The sequence below is a fragment of the Schistocerca nitens genome, chromosome 6, assembly GCF_023898315.1.
Source record: "Schistocerca nitens isolate TAMUIC-IGC-003100 chromosome 6, iqSchNite1.1, whole genome shotgun sequence".
Lineage (NCBI taxonomy): Eukaryota > Metazoa > Arthropoda > Insecta > Orthoptera > Acrididae > Schistocerca > Schistocerca nitens.
Genome location: NC_064619.1, coordinates 440,492,748 through 440,512,027, shown reverse-complemented (window position 1 = coordinate 440,512,027; position 19,280 = coordinate 440,492,748). Strand labels below are relative to the sequence as shown.

General features: G+C 38.2%; 1 protein-coding gene across 1 annotated transcript in view; it reads left to right on the top strand.

Annotated features, from left to right (window-relative positions):
- The window catches only part of LOC126262931 (protein madd-4-like), a 469,727-nt gene that overhangs the window by 242,860 nt on the left and 207,587 nt on the right, over positions 1–19,280 (top strand). Inside the window, exon 10 of the mRNA XM_049959860.1 lies at positions 3,159–3,200. Within this exon, the coding sequence (XP_049815817.1) occupies positions 3,159–3,200 (42 nt within the window). The remainder of the gene's footprint in view (positions 1–3,158; positions 3,201–19,280) is intronic.

The following is a 19,280-nucleotide window of genomic DNA, read 5'->3' as shown; positions in this document are numbered from 1 at the left end:
CAGAGCATGCACAATGTCGGCACTAGTACAGTGTATATCCACCTTTCGCAGCAATGCAGGCTGCTATTCTCCCATGGAGACGATCGTAGAGATGCTGGATGTAGTCCTGTGGAACGGCTTGCCATGCCATTTCCACCTGGCGCCTCAGTTGGACCAGCGTTCGTGCTGGACGTGCAGACCGCGTGAGACGACGCTTCATCCAGTCCCAAACATGCTCAATGGGGGACAGATCCGGAGATCTTGCTGGCCAGGGTAGTTGACTTACACCTTCTAGAGCACGTTGGGTGGCACGGGGTACATGCGGACGTGCATTGTCCTGTTGGAACAGCAAGTTCCCTTGCCGGTCTAGGAATGGTAGAACGATGGGTTCGATGACGGTTTGGATGTACCGTGCACTATTCAGTGTCCCCTCGATGATCACCAGTGGTGTACGGCCAGTGTAGGAGATCGCTCCCCACACCATGATGCCGGGTGTTGGCCCTGTGTGCCTCGGTCGTATGCAGTCCTGATTGTGGCGCTCACCTGCACGGCGCCAAACACGCATACGACCATCATTGGCACCAAGGCAGAAGCGACTCTCATCGCTGAAGACGACACGTCTCCATTCGTCCCTCCATTCATGCCTGTCGCGACAACACTGGAGGCGGGCTGCACGATGTTGGGGTGTGGGCGGAAGACGGCCTAACGGTGTGCGGGACCGTAGCCCAGCTTCATGGAGACGGTTGCGAATGGTCCTCGCCGATACCCCAGGAGCAACAGTGTCCCTAATTTGCTGGGAAGTGGCGGTGCGGTCCCCTATGGCACTGCGTAGGATCCTACGGTCTTGGCGTGCATCTGTGCGTCGCTGCAGTCCGGTCCCAGGTCGACGGGCACGTGCACCTTCCGCCGACCACTGGCGACAACATCGATGTACTGTGGAGACCTCACGCCCCATGTGTTGAGCAATTCGGCGGTACGTCCACCCAGCCTCCCGCATGCCCACTATACGCCCTCGCTCAAAGTCCGTCAACTGCACATACGGTTCACGTCCACGCTGTCGCGGCATGCTACCAGTGTTAAAGACTGCGATGGAGCTCCGTATGCCACGACAAACTGGCTGACACTGACGGCGGCGGTGCACAAATGCTGCGCAGCTAGCGCCATTCGACGGCCAACACCGCGGTTCCTGGTGTGTCCGCTGTGCCGTGCGTGTGATCATTGCTTGTACAGCCCTCTCGCAGTGTCCGGAGCAAGTATGGTGGGTCTGACACACCAGTGTCAATGTGTTCTTTTTTCCATTTCCAGGAGTGTATATGAAGATTAAGATTATGTGATACATAGAGTAGGATGAAGCAGTGGTTAAGACATTGGACTCATATTAATTAAGAAAATTTCTATCTGTCCATATAGATTTAAAGTCTCTATGGTTTCTCAAAATAAGTTCTAGTGAATGCTGTAAATAATTGTGCCTCTGAATGAGCCATCATTGATCTTGTTGACTGTGTTTCATGAACTGAGCCAGTTGTGTGGTCCAACACACAGTTTAATCTGCTAAAAGTTTGAAAAGAGTGCAGAGTGAGAAATTCATTCTGGAAAGGAAATCCAGAGAGTATTAGGATATTTGTGCTTGATATCTTCCTTGGAACGCTAGTCCATCATGGTGTGCTTGAGAGCTGCGGTGAAGCTTGGAAAACAGGATAGAGAAAGTACTGATGTAATTGATGCTGTGAATGTGTGTAATTACGAGTGCCTCAATAGGTAACAGTAAAAGCATTCCCAAAAAAGGCAGACTCCTGGGTGTGAACCAACCAGGAAGTTTTTCTAAATACAAATTAACAACTTCTGTTTCCAGAACAGTTTATGTGATTGCTATCATCTCAGAGCTGTTTACACAAAATACAAATATAACATTGTTATTTGCAGTTCTTGTTTTGGTTCATCTAGGATTTCGGCAGATACTCTTACTTATCTCTGAATAACATACAGTTTTACTTGACATTAGTACTATGACATTTCTTGTGAGTTATTTGGTATCTCTTCATTTCTTTATTCTGCACATAATACATGAATCTTCAGTAGCATCTCTTTGGGTGGCCCACTCACAGGCACTACTCCATGTGTTCATGTGTGATTTTCTTGCATTATCCAGCCTGTGGTATTACAGCCTTGCTGCATCACCCTTGCAACACCAGCTTTCATACAGCCATCTTCCATTCTTAAGTGGGCATAAAATGACAGTGATTTTTTTTTTTTCAAAAATCCATACCTGTATATCAGAAAACGGAGAAAGATCTTGAAGAACTGTAGGCAGTATTTAACAGATATTGAAATAAACTCACAATTATGAAAAATTACCTCATAATGAGAGCTTAATTTCAATGGACAATTTAATGAGGACTTAGACACCCAGAATAACAAACTTCATTTTAAATTTTTATTTCTCAATTTAACCACTAAAGCAACCATACTAGTTTGAGCAGTATAATTCTGTATGTATTTTGTATTGGTAATGCTTACCTTGTGTTGTATTTTCTCTGAGATACAACTTTATAATTTATTAATAGTGACAGTAAAAGATAATTAATTTTAGGAACAGTATTTCTGTGCAGTGCATAATTATCTACAGAAATTCCCATCATTATCTCCTAGAAAAATCTTGTTTTAAAAATGTGTTTAGTGCTGGGAATGAATTGTTGGTAATGACATGAACAGAAAATAAGACTGATAATAAATTGAAGAGTCATATTTTTATAAAAGAGGAATTACCTATAGATGAAATTACATTCTAATGGTAATTTGTAAAAGCACATAGAAACTTACAAAACAAAATTTTGCACTGCAAGGTAGTTCTGTTTTGACAACCTACTTGAGAAGGGCACTATTTTATACCCCTGCAGCACATCCATTCTCTAATTACACTAGTAATGTTCTGTTTATCTCTGATGTCTTCACAACATAAGTAGAATGATTATTGTGGAAATATTTCTGTAAAGCACAAAAATCACAAGTAGGCTCTACACTGCCACACTATCACTGTAACACAGTTGTTCCAATGTTGTGTCTTTTGCAAGCCTCCATGTTAATTTTATATTTTGCCATACATATCTACTGCCACACAAACTCTTAAATGAGTGCACTCATATCTTGACCTGAAAACCATCTTCCATTGTGATTTTCAGCCCTTTCAAAATGTTCTTTGCCTGCGGCTGGTTGTATTTGAGGTACAGTATGTATATTTACCATAGTTGAATAGAGCTAATCTCACATCACGCTCTTCCCACAAAGCACTTTTCATTCTAGATAAACACTTTAAACTGAGTTTTTCACTACAGATTTCACTTAACAAGGCACTTTGCTTTCTCTAGCTCACCTGACCACATTGCATCTTGGGATTAATGAAGAACCCAATGGTATAATCATTTCGCATGTTCCCTTATTTCTAAGACATTTTGTTAGATTAGATTACAAATGCCTTAGTGGGCCATGGAATTGTAAGACAGCTGTGAAACGAGAGCACAAGTTAATTTTTTATGCATTTCATTCAACTACATTTTGTAAGGCATGAAATGATAAGTCACTATATACATAAATCTTAGGTTTATTTCTTCATGGTTTTTTTGATTGTAAATATACAGTACTTTACAAGTGAATGACATAAACAGATATGACATGATGAATTTAAGCTGACATGAATCTGATTAACTGTTCAATTTGATACTGAAACTCATAGAACTTCAGGCTCCTTTATTTCTGAAAACATCTATATAGAAAATAGAATTGACTGTTGTGTCTTTCACTTGTAAAGAAAACTGGCTGCAGTAAAGAAAAATATGAAAATACACTTTTACAATAAACACATAAAATTATTCAGTTTTACTGAACTGACATCTTCACACTTTCCTTCCTGATTTGATTTTATTTCTTTGGCGATACCCAATGATGAGTTTGCTCAAAACGCTATAAACAGTTTTTTAGTGGGTGAAGATAAGCAAGAAGTATGAGGGATATGTTCTTTATGTAGAACAATAAAAGCTGCATGACAAGTTATTAATACATCTTCCACCAACATTTTTTATTAATTATGTTCTTTGAACTATCTCGTTAGCAGAACTGATCATCATGAACCATCAAGAGTATTTGTTATGATCACAGCAGACTATGTGACACATTTAAGCCTTGCAATCAAATATGTAGATGAACAACTACATAAACAATCTCAACGAAACTGGTGTCACCAACTACAACAGTAGTTCTGTGTACCCTGGCTAAACAGAACTTACCTATGTATTCAGCAAATAAAAATCATTCAGTTTGAAGAAAACACCGTTTTTTGCTGCAGAGATGTTTTACCATCTCATGATCTCACTTGGGACATTGAAAGAAAAAGTATAATTAGGTATAAATGTGCAAAAATAGCAAAAATAATAAAAATAGAAAAATATTGTATTTGTCTTTCCAAATGGAAAAACGTCTCTATGGGGGAAGGGTAAAACACTGAGAACTTTAGATCAGTAGGACATAAAAATAGGAAATACCGAGTTCATCACTCTGTGTAGGTTCTGCTTTCCAGCTGTCAGCTCTATTTCCTTATTTTGAGTAACAGATTGTGTTGTGTGCATTGTGTGTAACAGATTGATACTTACTGTAAAGAAAACATGTCATGTTGCAGACAGGCACAATTAAGAGACACTTATATTGAGCTTTTAGCCACAGCCTTCATCAGTAAAACACACACACACACACACACACACACACAAACACACACACACACACACACACACGCACACAAGAGCAAGCACACCTGACTGCCAAATCCAGCGCCTCGGGCCAGAGTGCAACATCACGTGGGATGCAAGCAGCAATCTGGAGGGGGTGGGAAAGTGGAAGTGGAAGGGGAAAGGATAGTAGTGTGCAGGTGGGGAGAGAGACAAACACTGTCTGGTGGAATGTGCAGAAACTAGATTGCCAACAGGTGCAGCATTAGGTAGTTGTGGGCAGAGAGATGGGGAAAAAAGGAGCAGAAAAGGAAAGGAGCGGGAAAAGATGGACAGGTGCATTGGCAGAGGACTACAAATAAGTAGGGTGGGAGATGAGAATGGGGAGGTGATGACAAGACAGAGGGGGTGGATACTTTTAGGTAGATGGTGTGGGAATGACAGTATGTTACCATAGGTTGAGTCCGGAATAGTATTGTAAGGATAACTCCCATTTGTGCAGTTCAGAAAAGCTGGTGGTGAAGGGAAGGATCCAGATGGCTTTGGTAATGAAGCAACCATTGAAATAAAGTTTATTATTTTCAGCTGCATGTTGTGCCACAGCCACGGGGTTGTCTACTTGGCTTTTGGCCACAGTTTGGCAGTGGCCATTCATCCTGGTGGACAGCTGGTTGGTAGCCATACCTTTCACACCAAAAAATCCCTCCCATATAGCCTGGCTACCCAGGGATGGTGTATCTGCAGTGACAAAAACTCGATTGCCCAGTATGCTGAGAATCTCACCAAGGCTTCCACAGAAAAGCACTATCCCTTAGACCTAGTCCTCAAACACTTCTCCCATGTCATTTCCCCCCACACCCTCAGTCCTCCCACAGCCCCCAAAAAACCAACCACAAATAAGTGTCCCCTTCATCACCACCCAGTTCCACTGGACTGGAACAACCCTTTGCCAGGGCTTTGATTACCTATCATCATCCCCTGAAATGAGGGACATCCTACTTGAGATACTTCCCACACTTCCTAAAGTGGTGTTCCATCAGCCACCCAACCTCCACAGCTTTCTAATCCATCCCTATGCTGCTCCCATTCCCACACCCATGCCACAAGGATCATATCCCTGTGGGAAGTCCCCAGTGCAAAACCTGCCCTATCCACCCACCCACCCACCACTTACTACTCCAGTCCTGCCACAGGTTTATACTATGCCACCACGGGCTAGGCCACCTGTGAAAGCAGCCATTTTATTTACCAGCTGTGCTGCGATCATTGCACAGGTTTTTATATTGGTATGACTACCAACCAGTTGTCGACCAGGATGAACAGCCACCACCAAACAGTGGCCCAGAGCAAAGTAGACCACTTTGTGGCATAGCATGCAGCTGAACATAACGCACTTCATTTCAGTGGCTGCTTCAGTAGGCAAGCCATCTGGATCTTTCCATCCACAACCAGCTTTTCTGAAATGCACAGGTGTAAGTGCTTACAACACATTCTCCGCTCCTGTAACTATCCCAGTCTCAACTTGTAACATACTGTCGCCACACTCCACCCAACAGTTTTCACCCACTCTGTCCTGCCGTCTCCTCCCCGTCTCATCTCCTACTCTCTTTATTTGCAGCCATCTGCCAATGCATTCACCTGTCGTGTCCCTCTCCTCTCCTTTTCCCCCCATCTCCCTGCCCCACAACCACCTGGTGCTGCACCTGTTGGCAGTCTAATCCCTGACAACGTTCGTCTCTCTCCCCACCTGTACACTACTATCCCTGCCCTCCTCCTCCCCATTCCCCTGCCCCTTCCCCTTCCCCTTCCCTACCCGTAGATTGCTGCTTCCATCCCATGTAATTTTACATTCCATGCTTGTGTGTGTGTGTGTTTTACTAATGAAGGCTGCAGCTGATAGCTATTAGTGAGTATCTTAATTCAAGTGTCACCAACCATCAATTCACATTTCTATTAATGAAGACATTTGAAGCTTCTGTTTTTTTTTCTTTTCTTTGATTAGGTTAACTATATGAAGAATATAGACAAGGCAAGCAGTAACATGTCAGACACAGTATTGTTAGTGGTGTAGAAAATACATAAAACAGTAAATAAAAAATCACACACTTCCAGACAATGATATTACTTAATTATGCAGGGAAACATGCAGAAATAATACAGTGAACGTTTCTCAAATGTTCATCTAAGTGAATCTCTTTCAGATGTACATCTAGTGTTGTGAATTTGCAAGCATCTGCATGCTTATCTGCCCATATCTTGTGTTCCTGAAGAGGGATGCTTATGTGCTGATGAACACAATGGCTCTGCTGTGCAATGCATGTACTTTGCTTGACATGTAACTCAGTATCAGGGAGGAACTATTGTGCCATATAAATATCAGTTGCAAGTCTTGTACTATTGTACACAGGCTTTGTATTTATTTCTCCCATATTGGAAGGTAAACATACTGTATTAATTATGGTTCATCTTCTAAACAATCTATCATATGTTTCTGCATCTGATCATATCATCACAAAATATAACAAATTTATAGACAAGGTGTGTTTTGTAATTTGTGTCTATATTAAAGCAATTCACACAATTTTTTCGTTGGTGTTTGCTAAATTTATCTGGAAAGTGTCTATACACTGACATCCATATTGGATATGTAGTCATTCATCAGCATTCAAAAAGCTTACTTGTGTTTTTAATAGTACCAGTGAGTGTTTACTTTCTATAAGAATCGTTAAGGGAATTTGTATTAAATTTTCATATAAGAATAAAATGAAGTGCTGCAAAGTTTTACATGTATTAATTTGCTTTTGGTGAGTCTGCTGTGAGTTGAAAAAGGGTATACAAGTGGTATAAATGTTCTGAAAAAGGTCATGAAGATGTTGAAGATGAGTGCTCGGGATGCCCAGCACGTGATCAACTGCTGAAATCATGTAAAAATTAAATAAATTGTTAAGAGCTATTGATGAACCACAATCAGTGATGTTGGCATATCAGCTGGCTCATGCCCTGAAATTTTTGGGATGTTTTGGCTATGACACTTGTGACAGTAAAATTGGTTCCAAAATTGTTGAATTTCAAACAAAAATAGGTGTGAATGCAAGTTACTCAGGAGTCAGCAATGATACAGAGCTACCGAAATATGTAATAGCAAGTGACAGAACATGCGTTTTTGGATATGTTGTAGAAACTAATGCTCTGTCTCCTCCACATATCACCAAGACTGAAAAAAGCTGGACAGGTGCACTCAGATGTGAAGGTTATACTCACTGTATTCTTCTATTGTAAGTTCATAGAGCACTATGAGTTCTTGCAACAGTTTCAAATGATGAATAAGACAGACTGCTCATCAGCTCAGTGCCATTTGTTTGAAACAATCTGGAAGAAATGCCCCAATTTGTTGGGAAACAGTTCATGGATAATGCATCCTAATAATGCACCTACTCACATTTCATTAGTTGTACAGTGATTTTTGTTCAAAACAGTATGACAATGATGACCCAGACTCCATATTTGCCAGACATGGCCCTATGTGACTTGTTACTTTTTTCAAAATGAAAGAAAATGTTAAAAGACCATTGCTTTACTAGTATATATGAGATTGAAAATGCATTGCTGAAAGAGCTATCCCAAAGGTAAGAGTTCTAGGACTGTTTTGGGGACTGGAAAAAGGGCTGACATAATTGTATAATATGTCCTGGGGACTGTTTTGAAGGGGATGACATTGCTGGAGACAAATAAATTATTTAAAAAATACATATTATTGTTTGAAAACACACAGTAACATGAAATGCAAGCAGTGACAGTAGGTGCTACAGGAATATCAGAGCATTTACTGATAATTCACACATATATTTTATGTATGAAATTGTGTTGACAGGCTCTCAAATTTTAACAGAAAATTAAAATTTACATGTTTCCTTTAAATTTCCTTAAAAGTTAACATCAACTTCCATCAAATGAGTTCTCCCTTTTGCTACCAACTTATTGCCAAGGACATGTATAATTATGTGTTGAATGCTCTAAAGCAGCAGTGTCAGGATCTTTATCCTCATACCAAACTTCAGTAGTCAGAATAATGATATGGAGACTCAGTGTTTTGCATGCTTCAGTTAAGGCCACAGTCATAATAATTTGTTATTTATAAAACTATTAGTGCACATTATGATATATAACACATTAGTTGCTATTTTTGGTGAGTTCAACAGTAAGTCAATTTTTTCTGCAAGCAGTTGAACAAGAATGGTGCAAGTCAATGTGTAAATTACACCTCTGACTATATTCCAGGATTTTCTCAAACCACCAGTAGTTTTTGTTCAGTACAGTGAATATGGTGCTGAATATTTAATGGCTGGTTCATTATATGTGACAGGCTACAGTTTGTGATGTATGAAGAAACGACGACTTTGTCTGAGAATCTGCAATATTAGTTGACACCCAGCACAACCGTGAAACATAAAACTTTTTTTGCTCTTCTGTTAGGAAAGATTTTAGAACAATTTTAAATATTCAGAATACTTTTTAGTTGTTTAATTATTCTACATAGAATGGCAAACATGTTGTAAATGGAGGAAATACACAAGGCCTTAAATTGTTGGTAAATAGTGTTTTATATTGACTCTGCATTCAGAATAATTTTTCTCTAGTGTTCATTATGTAGCTGACATTATGATCTAATTTGAAATTTATGGCTTCATATTCTTTTATATTCTCTTCTCATTAGTGCTCATGATAATTGTATGTTTGGGATGAAGTATGAGTTTTCTACAGCTTCAAAAAAGTTCTTCTTGATTATCAAAGCTTGTAGACCAGCATATATCCAACAAAAAAGGCACTTAATACATTTTAGAAATTCTTGAAGTATGCATAACCATAACATAAATATGTCTCGTGCAACTGTATATCATTTGTTGGATAGGTTGCAGGTATAAATGGTGAACCTCGATTATTGTTATTGTTTGAATTTGGTAAACTCAGGACCACATGAAGCAGTAATTTATATCATTATTCTTTTCATTTTTTTAACTTCCCACCACATTCTTATTCTTGCTCTTTGTTATTCTCTTCTTTCTTTCATCCATGTCCCTTCTCTGTTCTTTTGTATTTTCTTCTGTAAAAACCATGATTTTTTGTACATTTTCCCCTTAATTCATGTCCGTTTTCTATGTCTTTGTCTGTTAGCCCTAACTACTGTTGGTATTTCTCAACTTATGTGAAAAAAATTTAGATTTTTGAGTTTTATGAAAGAACTTGATTTCTTTATCAGCCTCTTGTTATCCAGTCTTTTTAATGGCCATAATATGTAATCCTTCACTTTCTCGTTGTATCTATTATAGTCTCAGTTTTTCAGTACACTTCCTTGTCTCATTTTTCAAATTTCATTTTCATACACTGAATCCATTTTTTTTTTTTAACTTATGGCAAGAAATTCTCAGGCATAAAGACGTCCAGGTTTAATCAGCAGATTCTAATGCCTCAGTTTTGTATTAATAGCTAAGCATTTTTTTATTGTACATCTTCTTTGTTAAGTATCATGCCATTTCCTTTTTTCTGGCTCTGTTTAGATTAGCTGTCTTTTCCAGAGCATTTGGCTGGATTATTTCACCCAAGTATTTAAATTCTGGAACACTCTTTCTTTATTTTTCAATATTTTAATTCCATATATATTGGTGCACCTTTAATGTTGGTCATGCATACACTTTCTCAAACAAGATTTGTAATTTGAATCCAGTTTTGCCTGCTACTATTTGAAGGAAGTTTTATCTGTTGCAGTCCATCTTGTAAATTCTCTGTTGACATTGCTGATTCATCAGCAAAAGGTAAACAGTAAATCTTGAAGTTCCCTCTCTTTCTTACAAGCTTTGCTTTATTTATTACTACCTCTACTGTTCTTTTGCTTCATTCTCATAGTATTTTCTCAAAAATGCTACTGAATAATAATGAAGACAATGCATCCCCCTGGCTCATGCTTTTTTTTAAATTTCAAAAGATTTTGACATTTCACCAAAAAACTTAGTGTTGGAAATTCTGTTAGTCAAAGTTTACTTATTGATTGTCATTGTTTTATTGTTAGATCTAAATTTTCCTAGGACTCTGTCAACAGAATCATAGGCTTTTCTAAAACTGAAAAGAGTCACATAAAGATTTTAACTCTAAGTTGCTTATACCTGATTAAGAGCTCTATGTTTAATACCTGTTCGTCATGTGATCATCATATCCTAAAATCTCCCCGATATTCTCTTACTTGTTCCTCTATTTGATTTTCTGATCAATTTTGCAAAGCTATTGACAGGATATTATACATTGCTGAAAGGAGAGATATCATTCTGTAATTGTTTACATCTATTTTGACCCCTTTTGTGTGATGTATAAATAAGTGCTATTTTCCAACCTTGTGTTATTTGTTCAGTCTTTGAGATATTTTCAGTTCTTTTTTGTTGTTGCTTGACAGTTCCATCATACATTTTTTTTTTCAATTATATGATCATCCCTGGGAGGCTTGTTGTTTTTTAGTTGTTTAATAATTTGTTGTATTTCCTGAATGCTCTGCAGCAGTGAATCCAAAGTTATGTTGTGGAATTGCTTTGGCAGTTTCTTGTTCAGTTCTTCACACTTCACAGGTGTCTATTAGTCTCTTACCAGTATTCTAGTATCCTACAGTTTTCCTGTTTAAGGTTCCCTTTCTTCAGTAATTGACAAAAGTTGGTCCTTCTCATCGTTCCGTTTAACTATCTAACAATTTTAGCTGTCAGTGAACTTTGTGTTGTAAATTCAGTATAATCTTCAGGCTTTTTGGTGGAGCAGTGTTTAATCCAAATTCATTTTCTTATTTCTAGTGCTTCTTCACATTGTGAATTTCACTCTCTGTTTTCCACTACCTATTACCATAGCCATTTCAAGAACTGACTTGACCAATTTAGATTGAATTTCATCCAGATCTTATGACTGTATATCAAGTTTTTCTCAAAAATATTTTTCTGTAGCATTCAGGATATCTGTATCTTTTCTTAAGGTTTTATGTTTCAATAATAATCTCTCCTTGTCGGGGCACATCTAATTTTTATAGCGGTAAGATAATAATCTGTTTCTGTATTTGCTCTTTTTTAACTTCTACATTCATTTCATGTTGAAATAAAATGATGACATTGTCAATCTGAAATTCTCCTAAAAGGGAATTTGGTGATTTCTGTGTTTTCTGTCTTCTGTAAGTTTTTAAAAAGTTGTGGACATTGACATGAGGTTAGATTCTGTGTACAGTTCTATTAGTCTTTCCATGTTATTATTCATTCTTTTGTGAGCTGTATGTTCTCCAACTGTTTTTACATATTTCTTCTCTCATCCTATTCAGACAGTGAAGTCATCCAGTAGTATTTGGGTATTGTTCCCTTGAATTTTAGGCATTCCATGCTATGCATTTCTTTTATTATTTTTATTAATTGGGGTGTGGCAATGTATTGAAGTATAAGCTTTGTTCACACATCATAGGACTAAAATTGAAAGACACTCATTTGGTGAATATAAATCTGTTATATAGTTACTATTTGGCTGTGAACAATTAATCCTGTTAATAGGAGTGGGATCCCAGTGGATTCCAGTCATTTTTCACCCTAAAAATTTTATATGCCTCAAATTCCATTGTATTTGCATCCATTAATCTCGTTTCTTGCAAGGCTAAGAGTTTGATTTGGCGTTTGTCCAGAACTTAAATGAGTGGAAAGTTATTTGGATGACAGATGAGCTATGCAACCATTGCACAGCTTTTTATATTGGCATGACCGCCAACCAGTTCTCCAACAGGATGAATGGTCACTGTCAAACTGTGGCCAATAGCAAAGTGGACTACACTTTGGCACAACATGCAGCTGAACATAACTTGCTTGAATCTAATGGCTGCTTCACAACCCACCCATCTGGATCATCCCCTTCACCACCAGCTTTCCTGAACTGCACAGATGGGAGTTCTTCTTACAACATATTCTGTGCTCCCAAAATTACAACCAATGATAATGTAGTGTTCCCCCACACTCCAACTAACAGTTTCCATCCTCTCTGCCCTCTCAATTCATGTCACTTCACCCTCATTGTTCTCCTTCTCTGTCAGTGAAACCATGAGCCTTTTGCCCTCTCTGCTCCTTGCCCTTTTCTGCTCCCTGTTCCCCCGCCCCCCTTCTTCCCCACAGCCTCCTGACGCTGACCCTGGTAGTCTTGTTCTGCGACCTTCTAGTCCTTGCATGCTCCACCAGACAGTTCTCTCCTCCTACCACTCATACATATTCTATCCCTCCCCCTTCCCTGCTCCACTCCTGCTGCTTTTATTCAATGCAACATTTGCAGTCCAATAGCCAGCAATAGTGGTCATGCATGCATGAGATGTGCGTACTTTTGTGGATGTGTTTGTGTTCTCATTTCTTTTCCAAAGAATGCCTGTGTGCAACTCAACCTGTCATCTTCATGATGAGTAACAATCTATTCTTTTCATACTTATTGTTTGTAATATGCTATATGCAATATAGCCTGTGTTAGAATATGACTTAAGTAATTGAGAAATGGATAGGTTAAAGTTAGATATAGTGGGAATTAGTGAAGTTCGGTGGCAGGAGGAACAAGACTTTTGGTCAGGTGATTACAGGGTTATAAATACAAAATCAAATAGGGGTAATGCAGGAGTAGGTTTAATAATGAATAAAAAAATAGGAGTGCGGGTTAGCTACTACAAACAGCATAGTGAACGCATTATTGTGGCCAAGATAGACACAAAGCCCATGCCTACTACAGTAGTACAAGTTTATATGCCAACTAGCTCTGCAGATGAAGAAGAAATAGATGAAATGTATGACGAGATAAAAGAAATTATTCAGGTAGTGAAAGGAGACGAAAATTTAATAGTCATGGGTGACTGGAATTCGTCAGTAGGAAAAGGGAGAGAAGGAAACATAGTAGGTGAATATGGATTGGGGGGAAGGAATGAAAGAGGAAGCCGCCTTGTAGAATTTTGCACAGAGCATAACTTAATCATAGCTAACACTTGGTTCAAGAATCATGAAAGGAGGCTGTATACATGGAAGAAGCCAGGGGATACTGACAGGTTTCAGATAGATTATATAATGGTAAGACAGAGATTTAGGAACCAGGTTTTAAATTGTAAGACATTTCCTGGGGCAGATGTGGATTCTGACCACAATCTATTGGTTATGAACTGCAGATTGAAACTGAAGAAACTGCAAAAAGGTGGGAATTTAAGGAGATGGGACCTGGATAAACTGAAAGAACCAGAGGTTGTAGAGAGTTTCAGGGAGAGCATAAGGGGACAATTGACAGGAATGGGGGAAAGAAATACAGTAGAAGAAGAATGGGTAACTCTGAGGGATGAAGTGGTGAAGGCAGCAGACGATCAAGTAGGTAAAAAGACGAGGGCTAATAGAAATCCTTGGGTAACAGAAGAAATATTGAATTTAATGGATGAAAGGAGAAAATATAAAAATGCAGTAAATGAAGCAGGCAAAAAGGAATACAAACGTCTCAAAAATGAAATCGACAGGAAGTGCAAAATGGCTAAGCAGGGATGGCTAGAGGACAAATGTAAGGATGTAGAGACTTGTCTCACTAGGGGTAAGATAGATACTGCCTACAGGAAAATTAAAGACACCTTTGGAGAGAAGAGAACCACTTGTATGAATATCAAGAGCTCAGATGGAAACCCAGTTCTAAGCAAAGAAGGGAAGGCAGAAAGGTGGAAGGAGTATATAGAGGGTTTATACAAGGGAGATGTACTCGAGGACAATATTATGGAAATGGAAGAGGATGTAGATGAAGACGAAATGGGAGATAAGATACTGCGTGAAGAGTTTGACAGAGCACTGAAAGACCTGAGTCGAAACAAGGCCCCGGGAGTAGACAACATTCCACTAGAACTACTGATGGCCTCGGGAGAGCCAGTCATGACAAAACTCTACCATCTAGTGAGCACGATGTATGAGACAGGCGAAATACCCTCAGACTTCAAGAAGAATATAATAATTCCAATCCCAAAGAAAGCAGGTGTTGACAGATGTGAAAATTACCGAACTATCAGTTTAATAAGTCACAGCTGCAAAATACTAACGCGAATTCTTTACAGACGAATGGAAAAACTGGTAGAAGCCGACCTCGGGGAAGATCAGTTTGGATTCCGTAGAAATGTTGGAACACGTGAGGCAATACTGACCTTACGACTTATCTTGGAAGAAAGATTAAGAAAAGGCAAACCTACGTTTCTAGCATTTGTAGACTTAGAGAAAGCTTTTGACAATGTTGACTGGAATACTCTCTTTCAAATTCTGAAGGTGGCAGGGGTAAAATACAGGGAGCGAAAGGCTATTTACAATTTGTACAGAAACCAGATGGCAGTTATAAGAGTCGAGGGGCATGAAAGGGAAGCAGTGGTTGGGAAAGGAGTGAGACAGGGTTGTAGCCTCTCCCCGATGTTATTCAATCTGTATATTGAGCAAGCAGTAAAGGAAACAAAAGAAAAATTCGGAGTAGGTATTAAAATTCATGGAGAAGAAGTAAAAACTTTGAGGTTCGCCGATGACATTGTAATTCTGTCAGAGACAGCAAAGGACTTGGAAGAGCAGTTGAATGGAATGGACAGTGTCTTGAAAGGAGGATATAAGATGAACATCAACAAAAGCAAAACGAGGATAATGGAATGTAGTCAAATTAAATCGGGTGATGCTGAGGGAATTAGATGAGGAAATGAGACACTTAAAGTAGTAAAGGAGTTTTGCTATTTAGGGAGTAAAATAACCGATGATGGTCGAAGTAGAGAGGATATAAAATGTAGACTGGCAATGGCAAGGAAAGCGTTTCTCAAGAAGAGAAATTTGTTAACATCGAGTATAGATTTAGGTGTCAGGAAGTCGTTTCTGAAAGTATTTGTATGGAGTGTAGCCATGTATGGAAGTGAGACATGGACGATAACTAGTTTGGACAAGAAGAGAATAGAAGCTTTCGAAATGTGGTGCTACAGAAGAATGCTGAAGATAAGGTGGGTAGATCACGTAACTAATGAGGAGGTATTGAATAGGATTGGGGAGAAGAGAAGTTTGTGGCACAACTTGACTAAAAGAAGGGATCGGTTGGTAGGACATGTTTTGAGGCATCAAGGGATCACAAATTTAGCATTGGAGGGCAGCGTGGAGGGTAAAAATCGTAGAGGGGGACCAAGAGATCAATACACTAAGCAGATTCAGAAGGATGTAGGTTGCAGTAGGTACTGGGAGATGAAGAAGCTTGCACAGGATAGAGTAGCATGGAGAGCTGCATCAAACCAGTCTCAGGACTGAAGACCACAACAACAACAATTGAGATTCATATCATGTTGAAATAACAAGGGTTCGCAGTCCTATATTTCAGAAAATGTTTCATGAATACCATTTTTTTATATACCTATTGAAATTTGTTGTGCTGTAATAGAGATTTGTACTCAGATTACGTTAATATCCTATTTTGATAAACCATCATTGTGGAAAGACATCCAGCAAATAACATGAGATTTTGTTTGTTTATTCAAATGAAAATATGCTGTAAATCAACAGAATAGTGCATCAATTGCTTTTTATAAATTGACATGTTAATGCAAACCTCTATAATCACATTGAGTAATTTATTGTATGTAAAGGTAGGTTTCCAAAGAAAAAAAATTAATGTAGTTACTAAGAAATATTGCATAACTAGTTATGAAGTAAATACCTTGCTCCACAAAATCCTGTTTATATGTTCCAATCAAGTGGAAATCTCTGTCAATCTCCTTTTGCTATATAAAAATGGGTTTACTGTTGGATAAGTATTTGTTGTTAATTTCAGATTTCAATTACAATTGCATTTGTGATTGATTTATATCATTACTAGGCATCTTCATAGATCTAGAATTAAGTTTGTGGATGCATTAAGGAACATAGCTCGTCAAGCATTGTCCTCATACATCTGACAGCCAGTCTTCACTACTGGGTTAGGCCCTGTCAAAAGTGGCATGTTGTTAATCTTATGAAAAGACATATGCTGTGGTCAAAATCTGCATGCAGAGGATATCTTTCTATTATGATGGATCACTGGAGGATTGCTTTCACCAATGATGGACTATCTACTATATGCCTGGTCTTTTGGGATGATTGTTGTCAAATTATGTTTTGTGGCACATCCGTCAATGATATAGTGATAAACGAAGATTGTCAGTACTGGTGCATAGTGGTCATAATCTGTGACTGTAATTTTCATTTATAAATAGGTATCATTTAGTAAATCCAATATCACTGCTGACAGACAGCCATGAACAACATACAGATATAAAATTATAGCAATATGACAGTTGTAGATAAAGTGATGAGAGCAACTCTCAATTTTTTGCATGTAGTAACAAATAAATGCTACAAATTATTTGCTAAAATCTTTGGGGATGATAATCAGATCTGAAGGAAAATAATAAAGCAAGGAATGTATATGGAAACAGACATGCTTTTATATTAATAACAAGAAAGGTCTAGCTTTCTTCTGCATTAGTTTAACTGAAAGTGGCACATTCTAAGTTTAATGGTTGTGACAGAAGATTTCTATTCAAAGAGAAAAGGAGTCAAATCCCTTTCTGGTCATGCCAATTAGATTTCCCACATTTTCCAGAAATCAAATCAATTAACAAAGACATGCCTGAACCTTCTGTCATCCATATTTTTACTGCTGCCATTAGCCTTGTTGAAGGAAATGATGATTAAAAAAACCTGTTATTAATAATAAAACTGAAGAATAAGTTAAATGAGAGTATCACTCCCTAATTAACTATGATGTGAGTTCTGGAACTAAAAGAGAGTCCACCAAACAACTGTGACCATGGAAAGTCCTGGGTGGAATACAAATAATGAGAGAAGTGGAGATAACAACTCATCATTTAATTGAGGCACTGAGCAGTTGATAAGCACACAAACAAGACTGAAAATGATGCTAAGCTTTTGGACTAAATAATTCTTTAGAGCAAACTAGCACAGAATACATAGTCATTACATGCACATACACCTGCAAACCAATATTGTTCTTGCTGTCTACATCATACTAACACTGCAGGTTGACACTAGAGATGGGGCAATGTAATCAGTTGGGACAATATAGCCATGCAGAATATGTGTGTATTTATGTGTATTTTGAAGAATGATGTAATTTGAAAGTTTAACAATGTTTTCAGTCTTGCATGTGTCTATCGAATGCTCAGTGTCTAAAATACATGGTAACTTGTTACCATTACTTCCCTCATTATTTATTTTGTTTTGATGACGCTCTTTTGTTTTTAGAATGCACATCATTGTTCCATCAGGAAATAATAAATGTTTTCACAGTTGGATATAAGCATTAGATCTTCCAGTGCTCTTTCTGTGAATGGAACTGAAACAGACTATGACATGTGATACAATAAAACATATCCTTTGTCATAAACCTAATTGCATGTATTAAAAATAAACTCTAATCATATTTTTTGACTTTTGGCCAATTTGCAGATGAAAGTGATAGAGAGATAAGTCTTTGCTAACGTATAATATCTTCTTAGTAAACATGTATTCTGTTGGAGTAGATTGAGTAATATAAATCTACAAAGGTTCATGTATTTTGTTAATCTAATTGTGACTGTAGGATAAATAATGTATCTCTGAAAGGCTGTATCCTAATGTTTACATTTTTCAATGCACCTGTGTTAGGTTGGTGCCTAAATCATAGTGTTTATGTTTTGGTATTCCAGTTGCTATGAGTTTATTTATTGATGCATTAACCTACAATGATCCACATTATTTTACTTGAGAAATGGCAAATGTTATGAAATGAGATCATTCCACTACTGTGCAGCATTTGCATACAATGGAGAAAGTTCAAAAATTGGGTATATAGGTACCAGATGCTCTAACCCACAAAAATCAGCAGGTGGCCATATGTGCGTCTCTACATGTTCATCATCAATTGGCTGAGGAACACACCAGCCATTCTTATCATGCATTGTTACTTGTGACAAAAAATGCTGTCTTTATGCTAACATAAGGAAAAGAAAGGAATGGTGGAGCTCAAACAAACTGGAACAACAGCAGTGTAGTGTACTACAAATTGCTACCCAGAGGTGTATTAATTACTACAGAAATTTATTGTCAACAACTGAATGAATGTCTTTCAGGCACAATCCAAGAACAGCAACCAGAAAGATGTGTGAAGTGATGCTACTCAATGATAATGCCCACCTGCATTCTGCTAAATTGATAAAAAAGAAAAAAAAAAACTATGGAGGATTTGGGTTGGAAGTCATTCTGCACACACCTTATTCACCTAATCTTGCATCCTTCGATTCTCACCTTTTCTGTTCACCATCAAACAGTCTTCAAGGAACTTCCTCTCTGGATGAAAATGTCCTCTGAACATGGCTCGATGAGTTCTTCACCTCAGAACCATGTGATTTCTACATTTGTGGGTTCGAAAAGTTATCCTGGCATTGGCAGACTGTTGTAAATAGTGAAGGATAATATGTTACTGAGGACTAAAGTCCCTGTTATGTGCATCTGTTATGCTTATTAAACATATGGAAAAATAAAA